At 41.0% G+C, this 15,947-nt stretch overlaps 1 protein-coding gene across 1 annotated transcript in view; it reads right to left on the bottom strand.

Moving 5' to 3' along the window:
* Positions 1–15,947, bottom strand: part of TEX11 (testis expressed 11) — a 148,176-nt gene that overhangs the window by 100,436 nt on the left and 31,793 nt on the right. The window contains exons 4-5 of the mRNA XM_020976509.2: positions 14,122–14,179; positions 2,643–2,738 (exon numbers count right to left, since the gene is read on the bottom strand). Coding sequence (XP_020832168.1) covers positions 2,643–2,738; positions 14,122–14,179 — 154 coding nt within the window. The remainder of the gene's footprint in view (positions 1–2,642; positions 2,739–14,121; positions 14,180–15,947) is intronic.

Consider the following 15,947-nt stretch of genomic DNA (forward strand, 5'->3'; position numbering starts at 1 on the left):
TTCTAGCTCTAACCACTGCAGAGCTGGGCAGGCCCAAGGGCTTCCAGCCTCATGGTGGCAGCGGATGCAGCAGCAGCAGCAGCAGCAGCAGCAGCAGCAGCAGCAGCAGCAGCAGGGGAGGGGAGGGAAAAGGAGAAACAAAAGCAGCCTGCTCCAGTGCACCATTGACAACAAAGGCGAGAGGAAGAGTAGAGACAGGCCTGCGTGGCTGTCACTCCCTGCTCCCTTCTCTTCCCAGGAAAAGCAGGGTCAAGGGGAAGGGGAAGGAGAAGAAATGGCGATCCCAACCGACTGACTGATGCTGTTTCCCACCTCCAGCCTCTTTTTACTTTCTTCTGAACAGAATGCAGGCTGGCTGGCAAGTAAGGGGGAGAAAGCCCCATTCTGACACTGTTTCAGCCATTCCAGGGATACTGCTCCTCCTAAGAGCAGCAGCAACAGCAGCAGGAACAGGGAAGAGAAAAAGTGAAGAGGGAATAAAAGAACCCCAATCTTGTCTCTGCCATTCACGTCCTTTTCTCTTTCCCTTCTGCCCCATTCCCTGATACAAGCAGCAGCAAAGGGCAGAAATCCATCCTGTATTCTCTCCCAGGCCATAGCATCCCCCCAAACCCCTGATTTTCCCCTCCCAGTTCCCTCCTTACTTCTTGTACCCAGAGTCCTGGTATAAGTCATGGACCCTGGGCCCTAGGGCATACCACTTATGGGTCAGAGTTAGGAGGACCTTTCCACAGCTGCTTTGAAGGCAGCAGGCAGGGAAGAGAATACCAAGAAAACACATGATATAGTTTTCCTTGGACTCCAAATCATACGCCATTTACACTGTGCCACACAACCAGAATAGTGAAGGGCCTAGAGCTCTTCACTTACCCAGGGGTCTAGGGATCGATTTCAGGGGGGGGTCTGTGAACTCAGATGGGGGAAAAATACATCTTTATTTTCACTAACCTCTAACTGAAATTTATCACTTCCTTCAGTTGTTTAAAAACACGATTCTGAGACTGCCCAAGGGGACCAACACAAAAAATGCCAAGGATCATGCCATTCCAATACTAGTTGAAGGGCTGCTGTGTCACAGGAGATATTATGAGACTTGTGCCACTTAGGTTGAGTAGAACTAGAAACAATGGGGGGAAACTGGAGAGAAGGAGCTTTTTATCTAGATAAAAGGGAAAATCTTCCTAACAATTCAAGCTAACCAAAAGTATATGATTGGAGAGATATGAATTGTTCATTACTACCCTCTAGCAATATAATAGAAATGATGCTACTTGAATTACTTTATAAAGTTATAAAGTTAATGCTATACCGAACAGACTACGAAGAAGTTACCTTATAGAAACAGATAAAATAAATTTAGAGGAACAAAAGGTCAAGAATTTAAAAGGAAATAATGAAAAAATAGGAATAACCAGATTTCAAACCTCATTATAAAACAAAAATCATCAAAATTATTTGGTTCTGGTAAAAAACAAAATAGAAAAGTTAATCACTAAACAAGATCTAAAAGCAAGTAACCTCAGTAGCCCGGGGTCCTATAAGCTAAAGAACATAATTCTGAGGGAAAGACTTCCAAATCAACCAAAATTGTTAGGAAAATTGGAAAGTTATTTGAAGAAAATTAGGCTTAGACCAGCATCTCTCCATATCACATCCAGCTATATACCTAGGCCATCTTCCCCTACTTAGAACAGCACCTTCTGGGCAACACCTCCAGAAATTATGTCCTCAGCCCCTGGAATAGTTAACACACTAAACTTTGGAAGTCCTGCCCTGGAACTCAGTTATCTTGTTTGATGAGGTAAGAGGAATAAATTCACCTCACTCACCATATCTAAGGAGCCTCAGATCAAACCATTCTTCACTTCCTACTCAGCTGCCACCTGGCCATCTACCTTGCTGTGGCTGGCATGTCCTTCCCCCTTCTGCTCTGGACACAGTAAGTACATCAATGCTACCATAGCTTATGGATAGAGCATATAAGTTGGCTGCGGTCAGGATCAAATCCCCATCTCTGGGACTTCCCAGGCCACCACTACCCTATCTATGTGGTATCCTCCATTCAAATGTTAGCTCCTCGAGGGCAGGGACGGTAGCATTTTGTATTTCTATTCCTAGAGTTCAGGCATCTAGTAAGTACTTACATGCTTTGTCATTCATACACTGAGAAAAGCACCATTGGGACAGTTGATTCCAGTCAACAAGCATTTATTCAAGGGTCTTACCTGGCTAAGCACCGGGAATACTGAGACAGGAGACACCCCTACGCCCCCAAGGGCTGGAAGTCCACTGTGAGAAGTGGGGGTGTGGGAAAACGGGACATGTAAACAGACACGTGTTACGTTCAAAATAAAGACAAGATCGTTATTCAGGGGAGGATAGGGCAGCACTCCCAACAGGGGAATACCAGGAAAGGCATCTTATAAAAGTTCACACTTGAATTGGGCGCACAGTTGCAATCATTTTTGTTATTATAGGGGACATAATATATCTTCTTTGGTGTTCAGAGATACAGCCCCATTGTTAATAATTAGGAAAATTGTGATGCTGGATTGCAAAAGTATGAATCAAAGTTTTACAAGTTAGTTGAACTGCTATTCAAAGTATGCATCTTAAAAAAAATCACAATAAAATCTGGTTACCTCGTTAGCCAAGTTTATAGTTTCGAGAGCCTTGTCTTGATATTGTTCCCAGTCCCAGTCCAAGTAAGTATTAGCAAGCAGGCGGAGAACTTTGGCCTACAATAGAAGACATACACATGGCTGAGGGGGAAAAGGCATTAAAATGAGAGAAGGAAACACTCAAGCAATAACAGGAGTTTTCTCCAACCCAGAGAATCATTAGAAGAGAGGATATCATTACGGGCCCCCATCACCATGGGATGGATATCATTTCTGGGGGATAATTTGGGACACTTGCAATCAGCATGCCACCACAACACAAACCAAGATATTATCTTGGGGGGGGGGGAGGAAGAAGAGCACAGAACTCTTTGCATTCTAGGCTTCTTTATATCAAATCTAATATATACTCACTATTTTTCATAATGTCTCACAGGCATTCTAAGAAAGCCTTGGTCTCTCCATTTCACAGCTCAGAAAACTGAGGCATAATGACCAAGAGTCATTTTAATATCTATTATGAAGCAATAGCCTGTGTAGCATTGCTTTGAACCTACCCAGTCTAAGACAAAAAAAGACAAGCGCCACCCACCCCAGGAGTTGATAGAGGACGGCAAGCTGCTTGCTAAAGTGCTCATGAAAGACACCCCACTGAAGCCAGAACCATGCCAGCAGGGCACAACTCAATCACTCCCAGGTAGACTGGTAGACATAATGAGAAAGATCAGAGAAATAACTCCATTAAGGTGGGGGCAGGCCTTTTCTGAAAACCCCATTCTTTTCTTCCTTTGAACAGCATAAAGGCTTATTACATGAATTGACAATTCTGGCACCAATTCTACACAGAATTAAAAGACCCTAGGCCCATCAAACCTATGTATGGTCACTCTGTAATTCCCATAGCAGAGTCTGGCAAACACAATGTACAAAATGTCCCTCCCCCCTTCCACAATGTTCTTCTGGTATTGAAGAAGGTACCCAAATCCTATAATGCCTTTTTTATACAACTATTTAACCTGTATGTGTGGAGAAGAAATCTGTTTGCAAAGTCAAACAGGAACAAAAAGAAACATAGCAGAACAAAGACCTCTTCTAATATATCCTCACCAGGAAAAAGTAGGAAGGAGTAATAAGAATAATAAACATTTACATAGAACTTTAAGGTTTGCAAAACCTCACAAATATCTTATTTTATCCTCACCAAAACCCAGATAAGGAAACTGAGACAGATAGAGGCTAGAGAAGGAAGGGGGAAAAAACCCCCAAGCATTTCTATAATGCCTACTACGTGCCAGGCATTGTGCTAAATGTTTTACAAATATTATCTCATTTGGTCTTCACAACAATCCCGGGAGGTAGGTGTGTTCTCAACCCCATTTTACAGCTGAGGAAATTGAGGCAGACAGAGGTAAAGTAACTTGCTAGTGACATAGCTAGGAAGTGTCTGAGGCAGGATTTGAACTCTGGTTTTCCAGATTCCGGGCCTGGCCCTTTCTACTCACCACACCACTATATAATTGTTGTCTTTTTGCTATCAGCATAGGCCGGTGGGCAACAAACAGCTAATAGCAGCTTACTGTGTGCCAGGCACTGGGACACAGTGCTGGGGATAAGAACACAGACTATGTATTCTGCAGCTTGAAGACTGAGGAGCACAGGCCAGTTCATTGTTTTTCTTCGGATCGGGGAGTTTACCTTTTACCTCCTGTTACTACTTCTGGATTTCAGAAGAGTAGACTTTATCTTGCAAGTTGTAGCCACCCCTGTCATCCCCAATATTTTACCTGCGTCTATGATTCCACATCTCCCTCTCCTCAGAAGGTGTTCCAAGTCATTTCTCCTCTCTTTACGCCCCCTCCCCCCTTCTCTTCCAGTTGAGGACTCTGCCCCTTACTTTACTGAGGAAAATTAAAGTCACTGTGCATAAACTCCCTCTTCTTCCCATTCTTTCCATCTTCAACGCTCTCCTCCTCTTCCCTAGTTTATGACCAAGGTGTGGCCTTTCTCCTTCCCCACCGTAACACAGACTCCAGAGGACTAATGATGCTTCGTGCTCCCCACTTCCTGATAGACAGGTGAAGGACTCAGAGTGCAAAATGAGCCATCATTTTTGGACATGGTCAATGGGGAAAGTTATTTTGCTTCACCATACACGGCTGTAACAAGAGTTTTTTTATGTTTTGAATTGGGGTGGGAGGGAAAGGAGGACAATTTTTGCTGATTGAAATAAATATATATTTTTAAAAGTTAGATAATCTATGAGTGTCTGAATTTATTCCAGGCCTTAGCCTGAACCACCACACCAGTCTGAGTCGGGCCCAGCCCAGAACATTTCACATTAGTTCATAGGATTGAATCCGAATGACCTCATGGTTGATGTAGGGAAAGGGTAAGGTAGAGGAAGGAGAACCCCAGGTGATCACACGAGATGATATAGAAGGTCTTATACCCAGTGGCCACCATGTTTCTGATAGCACTTCTGGGTGTATAAATACTGCAAGTCTTCTCAATGGGATAGAACCAGAACCCTACTGACCTAGTAAGATTAGGAAGTAAGCTATCTACTAACATTGAACAACCACAGACATATGTGAAATGTGCTTTGGGTCTTTAAGAACCATGCCCTAAAGATGATAAACAATGTAAAATAGAGCCTGCTAAATTTGAATAATTTTGCATGTAGGGGTAATTATGTTCTTGGGACCCACCAGCTGTGTTTGGGATTGGTTCCTTCCTGAAGGCTGTTAATTTGGGGATTGTCTAAGGATTGTGCTGAATGGAGTGCTCAGCATCTCTATATGGCATTGGGGGGTTGGGAGAAGGGTATTAAGAACTATGCTGCATGGTCTGTGTTGAGGCCTTGAAAAAAGAACATTTTAACCTCCCCAGAAGCCCTGACAACTTCACAGAACTAATGTATTGAACTCATCCCAGCTGATCTGCTGAGTTGGGGGGGGGGGCGGGGACAGGAGGAAGGCAGGGTTGAAGCCAAAGGTCAGAGGAAGGGTCCGTGTGGTTAGGTAAACTGTTTTGTCCAATGTGTTTCATTTTGTTCCAATCCTGAGCCTGAACCATCAGAATGGCCAGAATCAGATCTGTCCCAGAACAGTCCTGAAAGTTCTGTCATTTTTACCTTCATAGCATCTCTCCTCTGACACTGCCAACCCCCTGGTGCAGGCTCTCAAAATCTCACGCCTGGACTATTGCCATAGCCTGCTGGGGGGGGGGGTCTTCATGCCTCAAGGCTCTCCTTCCTCCAATTCATCTTCCAAAAGTGGTTTTCATAAATCGAAGATCTAACCATGTCACACCTTACTACTCAATAAACTCCAGCTGCTCCCTATCAGCTCCAGGAACAAATACAAAATGCTCTGTTTGGAATTCAAAGCCCTTCATAACCTGCCCCCTCTTCCCTTTCCAGTCTTCTTATACCTTACTCTTGGCCATGTACTCTTCAATCCAGTGACATTGACCTCCTGGCTGTTCCACAAACAAGACAACAAGATGGCTCAGGCTCTGGGCCTTCTCTCTGACCATCCCCCAGGCCTGGAATGCTCTCCCTTCTCTGCCCTGACTACTGACCTCCCTAGCTTTCTTTAAGTCCCAGCTAAAACTCCACCTTCTACAAGAAACTTTTCCCCATCCCTCTTAATTCCAGTGTCTTCATTCTGTTATTTTCTATTTATATATGTAATACACCCACCCACACCTTGCAATATATATTTGTTTGCATGTTGTCTCCTCCGTTAGATTATAAGCTCCTTGAGGGCAGGGACCATCTTTTGCCTCTTTTTGTATCCCCAGAGCTTAGCACAGTGCCTAGACATAGTAGGCATATAACAGAATACAAATACAAGCAAAAAGAAAGACAATCCCTGCCTTCAAGAAACATACGGTCTAAAGGGGGAGACAATACAGAAAAGGGAGCTGAGAAGGAGGAGCGAAGGGAACATGAGAACAAGGTGGAGAAGTCATCTGGGCTGTCAAGAACTGGGCCAAGATTTCAGATGAGCATGGCTGGCTATTCCATTTGAGGAACTGATGCATGAGAGGTGAAACCTTGGAGTCATATAAATTTGCATTTCTCTTTTTATCACAGATTTGGAATATTCTTTCATGTTGCTGACATCATACATCTGAAAACTGTTCCTATCCTTTTATCACTTACCTATTTAGGAATGGTACTCTTTTTTTTTTTAGGCATTTGGGGTTAAGTGACTTGCTCGGGGTCACACAGCTAGTAAGTGTCAAGTGTTTGGTCTGAGGCCACATTTGAACTCAGGTCCTCCTGACTTCAGGGCCGGTGCTCTATCCACTGTGCCACCTAGCTGCCCCGGAATGGTACTTTTTAATACGTTTGGTATCAATTCCCTATAGATCTTGGATATCATACTGTTAGAAATTTGCTGCAAATACTTTTTCCTCAGTTAACTGTTGGTGTTCTAAATCTAGCTACGTTGATTATATATTTTATGTAATCAAAATTGTCCATTTCATCCCCTGTAATTGCCTCTACCCCTTGTTTAGTTCGGAGAGACTTCTGACCCTTTTTAGGTCATGTCTTCATTCAGAACTTATTGTGATACAGGATGTATGATATATGGGTCTAACCCTAATTTGCATGGGACCCTCATTTCTAGTTGTCCCAAAAAATTGTGTGAAATAAAGAGTCCTTATCTCACTAGTTGGCGTGTCCTCAGGCTTCTTTCTTTTTTAATTTTTTAAGACTTGCCCAGGGTGACACAGCTAATGTTCAAAGGCCACATTTGAACTCAGTTCCTTCTGATTCCTAGGCTGCTGGTCTATCCACTGGGCCATCTAGCTATCCCATCCTCAGGTTTATTTAACACCAGAGGACTACATTTCATTTCTTTTGAATCTTATTTACTTAATCTGTCCAAATAATCAACCTCTTTTTTTTAAAAAAAATCAGTTTGTTTGTTTTATTGCTTCATGATATGATTTGAGGTCTGGCAGTTCAAGACCCCCTTAATTCCTATTTTTCTCATTCTCCTTGAAATTCTAGACCTTTTGGTCTTCCAACTTGAAAACTGTTACAGTGCTATCTAGCTCTATAAAAAATCCTTTTGGTAGTGTGGTCCATCATCCTTTTTTATTTCTAAGGGCAGGGAGCTACTAAGGAAATTAATCACATAATCCCACCCCCCTCTAAAGCAAGTGACAAAACTGTATCAGGTATCAGGGTTTAGCATTTTGACATCTTAAGATGAGACTACATCTCTACTGAATCTATCAGAGGCAGGCCTACTTAATCTAGGCTCCATGAACTTTTTATAGTAATATGTTATATATTTCTTTATATACACACACACACACACACACACACACACACACACACACACACACACACACACACACACACACACACACATCTATTCTGATAGTTGTGTTTCAATATAATTGGTTCCTTTTGCAAACCCTTTATATTTTATGTACCTAAACACCTGACTCCACAAAGGGATCTATATGATTCACCAGAATGCCTACCAGGCCACATGGAGAGTTAAGAATCCCTGATTTAGGCTAAGTAAAGAAAATGTTCTACACCAACAGGAGTGACGGGAAGCATGCTCAGGTTGACTGAGTAAACGCTCCTTCTGTAAGTAGTTTATGAAACAGCGAGGCAGTTTAGGCTGGAGAGATTCAAGTGCCTGGGAGAATAGAGAAGAGAAAGTGTTCTGGCTAAACCTCTGAGAAGAAAGCTACTGTGGGAGGAAGAGTTTGGCAGAGCCCTTGTCTTAGCTTCCTTATCACCCACCCACCCCCTACTCCGGCCAAAGGAAGACTGAAAGCTTCACAGGGTCCAGATGATTGAGATTTTTTTTCTTTTTTTTTTTTTTTTTTAGTGAGGCAATCGGGGTTAAGTGACTTGCCCAAGGTCACACAGCTAGTGATTGAGACTTTTTCATTGGTGCTAGCAGCAGCTGGCAGCAGCATCTGCACTAGGAGCTGATGAAGAAAAGCAGATTCAAGACTCCACAAAAGAGCCCAGCAGTCAAGCTAAGTCACATCTAAGGCCAACAGCCTGAGGACTTCAGCTGAAGGACTTCCAGAAGCTATGAAGGACCCAACTTCTTTGCCATAAGTGTTCTCTAAGCTTGAGCCCACATTTCCCTGGATTCTTTGTGTTTTGGTGAGAGAATGTGTGCCAGACTTTTTGGGGGGGGGAAGTTTTATACCAAATATTCTTACCATAGCACCTTAGAAAATACTCCTTTCAAAAAAAGCTAATTAACTCTGGCCAATTGATATTAATTGATAATGGAGGGAAGGCAGCAGGGCAGCAGTAAGGTATTTCAGTGGAGGTTCAAGAACTTTAGCATTAGACAAAACAGTTCTTCAACTCCTCAAAGCTAAAATCCCGAGGGGGGATAACAGCTACACTCCAAATGATCAAATAAGAGCGGGAACTGGGATTAGTAGCTTCAGAGCATGAGCTACATATTATAGCAGTATGGCCCAATCATGAGCAAATATCCCTCTAATTGTTTTTCTCATTTTATTTTTTAAAAGAATGTTTATATCTGCACCTATCCAAGTCTTGATTTAATATGTCTTGGTAGACTGACTCCCAGACAGCTTATGTATATTGTACATACTTTGAATGGAACTTTCCCTTTTTATTATTTCCTCCTGAGTTTTTATATTACCATATACAAGTGCTATCACAATTTTTGTTGATGAATTTTACGTCCTACTATTTTACTAAATCTATTGTCTTAATTAGAAACCCTCAGAAAATCAGGAAAGAAACTAAGTTTCACGATATCATCAGCAAATAGGTAAATTTTTTATTCCTGTTTGGATGTGGTAATTCATTTAATTTCTTTTGTCTTTGTATTGCTAAAATTTGTGTCAAATAAGTTAAATTTGATCTATGTCAAATAAGTGGGGGAGGGCAGCACCTTTACTTTGGTTTTTATTAGGGAAAGTTTCTAGTGTTTCCTCATTGTAAATAATGCTATTAGTTTTAGATATATATCAGCTATCATATTTTGATGGCCCTTCTATGCCTATGCTTTATAGGGTTTTTAGCATAAGTAAATGTTGCATTTTGTCAGGGACATTTTATGCACATGTTGATATAATCATATGGTTTAAGGGTATTTTATTTCAATGATTTATATTGATTTCCTAATGTTCAACCATCTTAAATCCTTGATGTTAATCCAATTTAATAACAGTAAACAACGTTTCACATACATTGCCAGAGTCTTTCTGCCAGGATTTTAAAAAAAACTTTTGAATCAACATTTTTTAGTGATATTGATCTATAGTTTTCCTTTTTTTTTTTTTTAAATCTATCCCTGGTTAAGTAGCAGGGCTATATTTTTCTTATAGAAGGAGTTCAGTAGAAAGTGTTTTCTTGAAAATAATCTGTGTGGCTTAAGTAGTAATTGTTCTTTAAACATTTGATAGAATTCATCTGTAAATCCCTCCAGACCAGGGTTTTTCCCTCTTTGGTAGTTCCTTTATGGCTAATTCAGTTTCATTTTCTGTGATTAGGTAAAGATCTCTAAATTCATATCATATTTATTAACTGGAGTATTTCCTATTCTTATTAGGTAATCTTCCATTTCCTTTAAATGCTCAGTTTTGCTAGCAAGCATACGATTGTGGAGAGAAGTGTTTCTAACAGTTCTGGTAATAACAGCCAACTTTCGAGTTTGCAAAACACTTAATATACATTATTTCATTTGATCCTCAAAACAATACTGTAAGGTAGGCGCTATTATTACCCTCGTTTTGTAGATGGGAAAGCTGAGGCCGAGAGAAGTTATGATTTTTTTCAGGGTCACACCCAAATACTGAAAGCAGTATTTGGACCCAGGTTTTCCTGACTCCAGGTCTAACACTATCCATTCTGCATACTGCCTCATTCTTAAAGAAAAGCCTGCACAGAATAGAATGCAAAAGAGGAGTCTCATTAACACTAGCTATGATGAACTTATGTGAACAAGATCCCGCCGTGATCACAAAAAAAGTGGCTATAACTCCAGGATCCATAAAATCAGAGTTGAAAACAAATTCAGAAATCACAGAGAAGAGAGCCTGGGTAAGACAGTGGCACTTCGGCCAAAGAGAACGTACATTATGAGAGAGGGGTCAAGAGCAGCAAAAGCTGCTGAAAGCTCAAAGAGGATAAGGAGCAAGAAAAGGCCAGATTGAGAGATGCAGTCATTTATAACCTTTGAGGGAACACTTTAAGTAGACTGCAAGGGACAGAGAATCGAATGGATAATGAAGAAGCAGAGCTAGGGAGTGTTGATGACATTCTGGGAGCTTAACAGTGAAAGAGAAGAGAGATAAAGGGTTAGGGGAAAGTTTCTGGTTTTGGAATGGAAGAGAACTAAGCATATTTGAAGGTAGCAGGAAAGGGAGGAGATGAGGAGGAGGGAGAGACAGAGAGAGACCGAAAGTGAAATGAAGAAAATAATCAATGGGGCAAGCTCCTGGACAAGATGGTGAGGGGATGGGATCAAGGACAAAAGTAGAAGGGTTCCAAAGACCTCAGCTATGGGGCAAGAACTCAACAAAAAGTGTTGGGAGCACTGGAAAACAGTCTAGTAGAGACGAGGCATAGACCAATATCTCACATCTCACAATAATATCTTATGCCAAGATAAGCTCCAAATAAGTACATGATTTAGACATAAAGGGTGACATAAGCAAATTAGATGATCATGAAAGAAACTGCCCATCAGATCTATTGACAGGGGAAAATATTGTGACTAAGCAAGACACAGAGAGGTTGATAGGAGGTAAAATGTACAATTTTGGTTACATGAAATTTAAAAGGTTTTGCACGAACAAAACCAATGCAGCTAAAATTAGAAGATAAGCAGGAAATGGGTGGGGGAATCTTTGCAGCAAGTTTCTATGATAAAGGTCTCATTTCTAAGATATATAGAGAACTGATTGAAATTTATAAGAATAAAATCCATCCCCCATTGATAAATGGTCAAAGGATATGAACAGGCAGTTTTCAGAGGAAGAAATCAAAGCTACCAACAGCCATATGAAAAAACGCCCTAAATCACTAAATAGAGAAGTAAAAAAAAAACCCAAAAAAGGCGACCCTGAGGAGTTATACCTTAAACCCATTAGATTGGCTAAATTGACAAAAAAAAGAAAATGACAAATGCCAGAGGGGCTGTGGGAAAACAGGTACACTAATGCACTATTGGTGGAACTGTGAAGTGATCTAACCATTCGGGAAAGCAATTTGGAACTATGTTCAACAAGCTATTAAATTGTACCTACCCTTTGACCTAGCAATATCTCTACTAGGTCTATACCCCAAAGAGATCAAAGAAAGAGGAAAAGGACCCATATGTAAAAAAATGTTTATAGTAGCTTTATTTGTGGTGGCAAAGAATTGGAACGTAAGGGGATGCCCACCAACTGGGGAATGGGTGAACAAATTATGGCATATGATTATGATGGAATACTATTATGTTATAAAAAATGATGAAAGGAATAGTGTCAGAGAAACCTGGAAAGATTTATATGAACTGATGCAAAGTAAAGTGAGCAAAATCAGGAGAACAAGTTATACAATAGTGACAACATTGTAAAGACAATCAGCTCTAAAGTTTCTAAAGACTTAGGAACTTTTATCAACACAATGACCAAGCACAATTCCAAAAGACTCAAGATGAAACATGCTACTCACCTCCACGTAGAGAGCTGATGGACTAAGAAGAAAGACTGAGGCATTTTTTTATTCTTTTCTTTTGCTCTATTTTATTTGATATTTTTTTACATAGCTAGCACAGGAATTTGTTTTGTATGACTATACATATAGGCAGCTAGGTGCCACAGTGGATAGAGTTCTAGGCCTGGAACCAGGAAGACCCGAGTTCAAACCCAGCCTCCGACACTTACTGGCATGCGACTCGTTTCCTCAGCTGTAAAATGGGAATCTTGATAGCACCTACCTGCTAGGGTAATAATGGTAAAAGCACTTAGTACAGTGCCTGGTACTTAGGAAGCACTATATCAATGTTAACTATCATCATTATTATTATTATTGTTTTTAATGGGCTCTGTTATTCTTGCCTTGTCAACGGGTAAGGAAGGAGGGAGAGAATATGAAACTGAAAACAATATAAAAATTGAATTTAAAAACGTAGAAATGTTAACCTTTACAAAGAGAAAAGCCAATTTATCCTCTGGGAGTGGCAAAAAGAAAGAGGGCCCACATGATGATGTAGAAAGAGGACTAAAGGGCCGAGTAGGAGAAGGAAGGAGTCACACAACAGGTGCCCTCGATTTTCTTTCATTTACAGATAGGGCCTGTGGCCCAGAAAAGGGAATCGACTAGCTAGGTCATACAGGTTGTATCAGAGCTGAGATTTGAATTCAGGTCCTCAGATCCCCAATCCAGGCTATGTTCCATGTTGTCAGGCTGCCCCCAGGGGTGAAACTATCTGCTTAAAGAGTGGGGGTGGCAGAGGGGGAGATCTGAGGAGACTGGCAAAGCTTTGGAATAGTTACTGTAGAGAAGCAAACAGGAAAGAAGAGGACTATTGTACCACAGCAAGGACCAACCAATAGATTAGACACAACATGCACTGGCATGAGGATTGTGGGGATGATCCTTGGTTGGAGCTTGAGTGTGTAAAGGACAGTAGGACAAGGGACTAAGGAAGTGGGGCAGAAGGAGAGACAGAAGGATAGTGGGTGTGTTCAACATTCATGGGGGCTTACCAGTTTTGAATGATGACAAAGCACAAGACAAGGACATAAGAGATTCATAGGTGAAAAACAAGGTAGAGTTGAAGTAGTTGACTTTAGGGGCAAGAACCTAAAGAGAAGAAAGTGAGGCCAGAGCAGGGGTGATGGACTGGGAGAACAGGGGAGGTCAAGGTTACAGCAAGAATGAAAAAACACTTAGGAAGAATAAGGCAAAGGGAGAGATGGAAAGTTGATCGATTATGATCAGAGAAATTAAGAGTTTAAGAGTATGAAGTATGATCGTTTTAAGATGATCGTCAAGTTGAAGGAGTTTCCCCTCCTGAAGGAAAGACAAGACGAAGGTCTAGTGGAGCCAAGTGAACACCTGAAGGGCTAGTGATACCAGTTGGGACAGAGATGGGAGAGGAGAGGGCACATCAAGCCAGATGCTGAACTTCCTTGAGATGGGAAAAAAGAGTGAACCAGAAGCCAGTGGCTGCCACAACAAGGATCTGCAGAGAACAAAACAAATGTGTGTTGTGAAACTCCAAAGAGGAGACTAATGATTTCATTATTTCCTAGGCAATAAGCAGAGTGAGTGAGATCTGTATTCTCTGCACTTTGCACCCACCTGGATGCATTCTATCATAAAATATCATTTATCAAAGTTGAGTTATTAAACAATTTGATCACCCCGAAAACCCCTCGCAAATAATTTCAAGGTGACACCTATAATTTTATGTCTGTGATATAACTTCAGTATTTCATCAAATTATGAATTCCTTAGCATATTCTTTACCTGCATTTCTTGGCCAGTAGAAATGTTCTTATCCAGCTTCCCAATCTCATAGCTTTGGCTATAAATTAAAAAAAAATATTCAATTTTTCCAAATTCTACATGTTCTTGCATGGCCTCAAAGGCATAGGCCAACACTATCGTACAGGAAACTTTTTAAATTTCACACAATAACAGAGACTAGTCATCAATTAGCATATGAACATCGGCAGCACAAAAGCAACCCCTTTCTAATCGATGTAAATCACAATTCCCTTTGAAGATGTTAACTCAATTAAGACTATTATTCTATGATTTTTTCCTTTTAGTATATTCTAATCAGTATTATTATTTTTAAAAATTCATGTTTACAAGAGACTACTTAATGTACATATTTTGACAGACTAAGCAATAGAAATACACAATAATAAAAATAAACAGATGCTTTAATCAGAGGATATCAAACTTCATTAGCAACACTTATTAATTAAGCCTCACAAAACTCCCAAGAGGCACTATGAATTACATTTTGCAATTGAATAAACAAGAGGCTCCCTGATGAAATGACTTCCTCAAGATTATATAGGAACTCTGTGTTACAAGGGGAGGGGGAACATGCAGGACCCTGCCCACCAGGGTCCTGCTTTAACTACAAAGTACATACTGCTATCTAAGCACTCTCACTGGGATTCTGACAGCCTCCAGTGATTCTAGGGAGTAATGAGGAGATTCAGAATTCAAAACCCTCCCAAAAGAAACAGCAAAGGTTGGTTACTTGTAGACTTGGTTTTTCTGAAGGGATGTGTCATAACTTTAGGCTTTGGAAGATTCTCAGCTGCCACTAGAAGACCCCAAATTCCCAAACTTCAAAGTTTGGTTAGACCTCCTAGAAAGAGCCCAAAGCTAGTGTGGTGGCTGTAAACTCCATACAAAGTAAACCCTTCTGTCAAGTTTCTAAACAAGTCCAAGGTTCCGAAGAGGAGTACATTCAAAATCAGAAATAAGAATTTTCATAACTAGGTCAATCACCCCAAACTAAGGCTGAGAAACCTGCACAAAGTGCACCCTCAGTTGGGATGGGAGTAGGGAGATATGGATTATCGTGGGCTGTTCCACACACACAGGTGTTCCACAGGGTTGTTCCAATTTTAATTTTTTAATTTTTCCTCATCAACTAGGTGCTAAGCTCAGTCATCTCACATCACAAAATGCTTATTGGACATTTCAAACTGGATATCTCAGAAATATCTTAAACTCAACAAGTTAAAAACTGAACTCATTAAAAAAAAAACCGAACTCATGCTCTTTCCCCACAAACCTTCCCCTCTTCCAAACTTTTGGGATGATGCTAAGGCATCACCAGTCTCCCGGATTTATAACCTTGGCATCATCCCAGATTCCTCACTCTTCCCCATATATCCAATCAATTGATAAACTTTTGCTGTTTCTACCTTTACATCTCTTGTACCCAACCTCGCCTCTCTCTACTCATACATCCTGTCTATTCTCCCTTTGCAACATCTCTTGAATGTGCCCCCTTCTCTCCTCTGAAACTGCCACCACCCTGGTGCATGCCCTTATCACCTCATACCTAGACTTTTCCAGTGGATCTGCCCACCTCAGGTCTCTCCCCACTCCAGTTTGCCCTCCATTCAGCTGTCAAATTGATCTTCCTAAAGATCATGTCACCCTCTTACTCAATAAATTCCAGTGGCTCCCTATCATCTTCTGGATCAAATAGAAAATCCTTTGTTTGGCAGGTAGAGCAGAGGAGGGAGAACATTCCAAGCATGGGGGACAGCCAGTGAAAATGCCTTCATTAAGCTCATATTCTAATGGAGCAAATAATA

The sequence above is a fragment of the Phascolarctos cinereus genome, unplaced genomic scaffold (genome assembly GCF_003287225.1).
Source record: "Phascolarctos cinereus isolate Bilbo 61053 unplaced genomic scaffold, phaCin_HiC Scaffold_8;HRSCAF=390, whole genome shotgun sequence".
Classification (NCBI taxonomy): Eukaryota; Metazoa; Chordata; class Mammalia; order Diprotodontia; family Phascolarctidae; genus Phascolarctos; species Phascolarctos cinereus.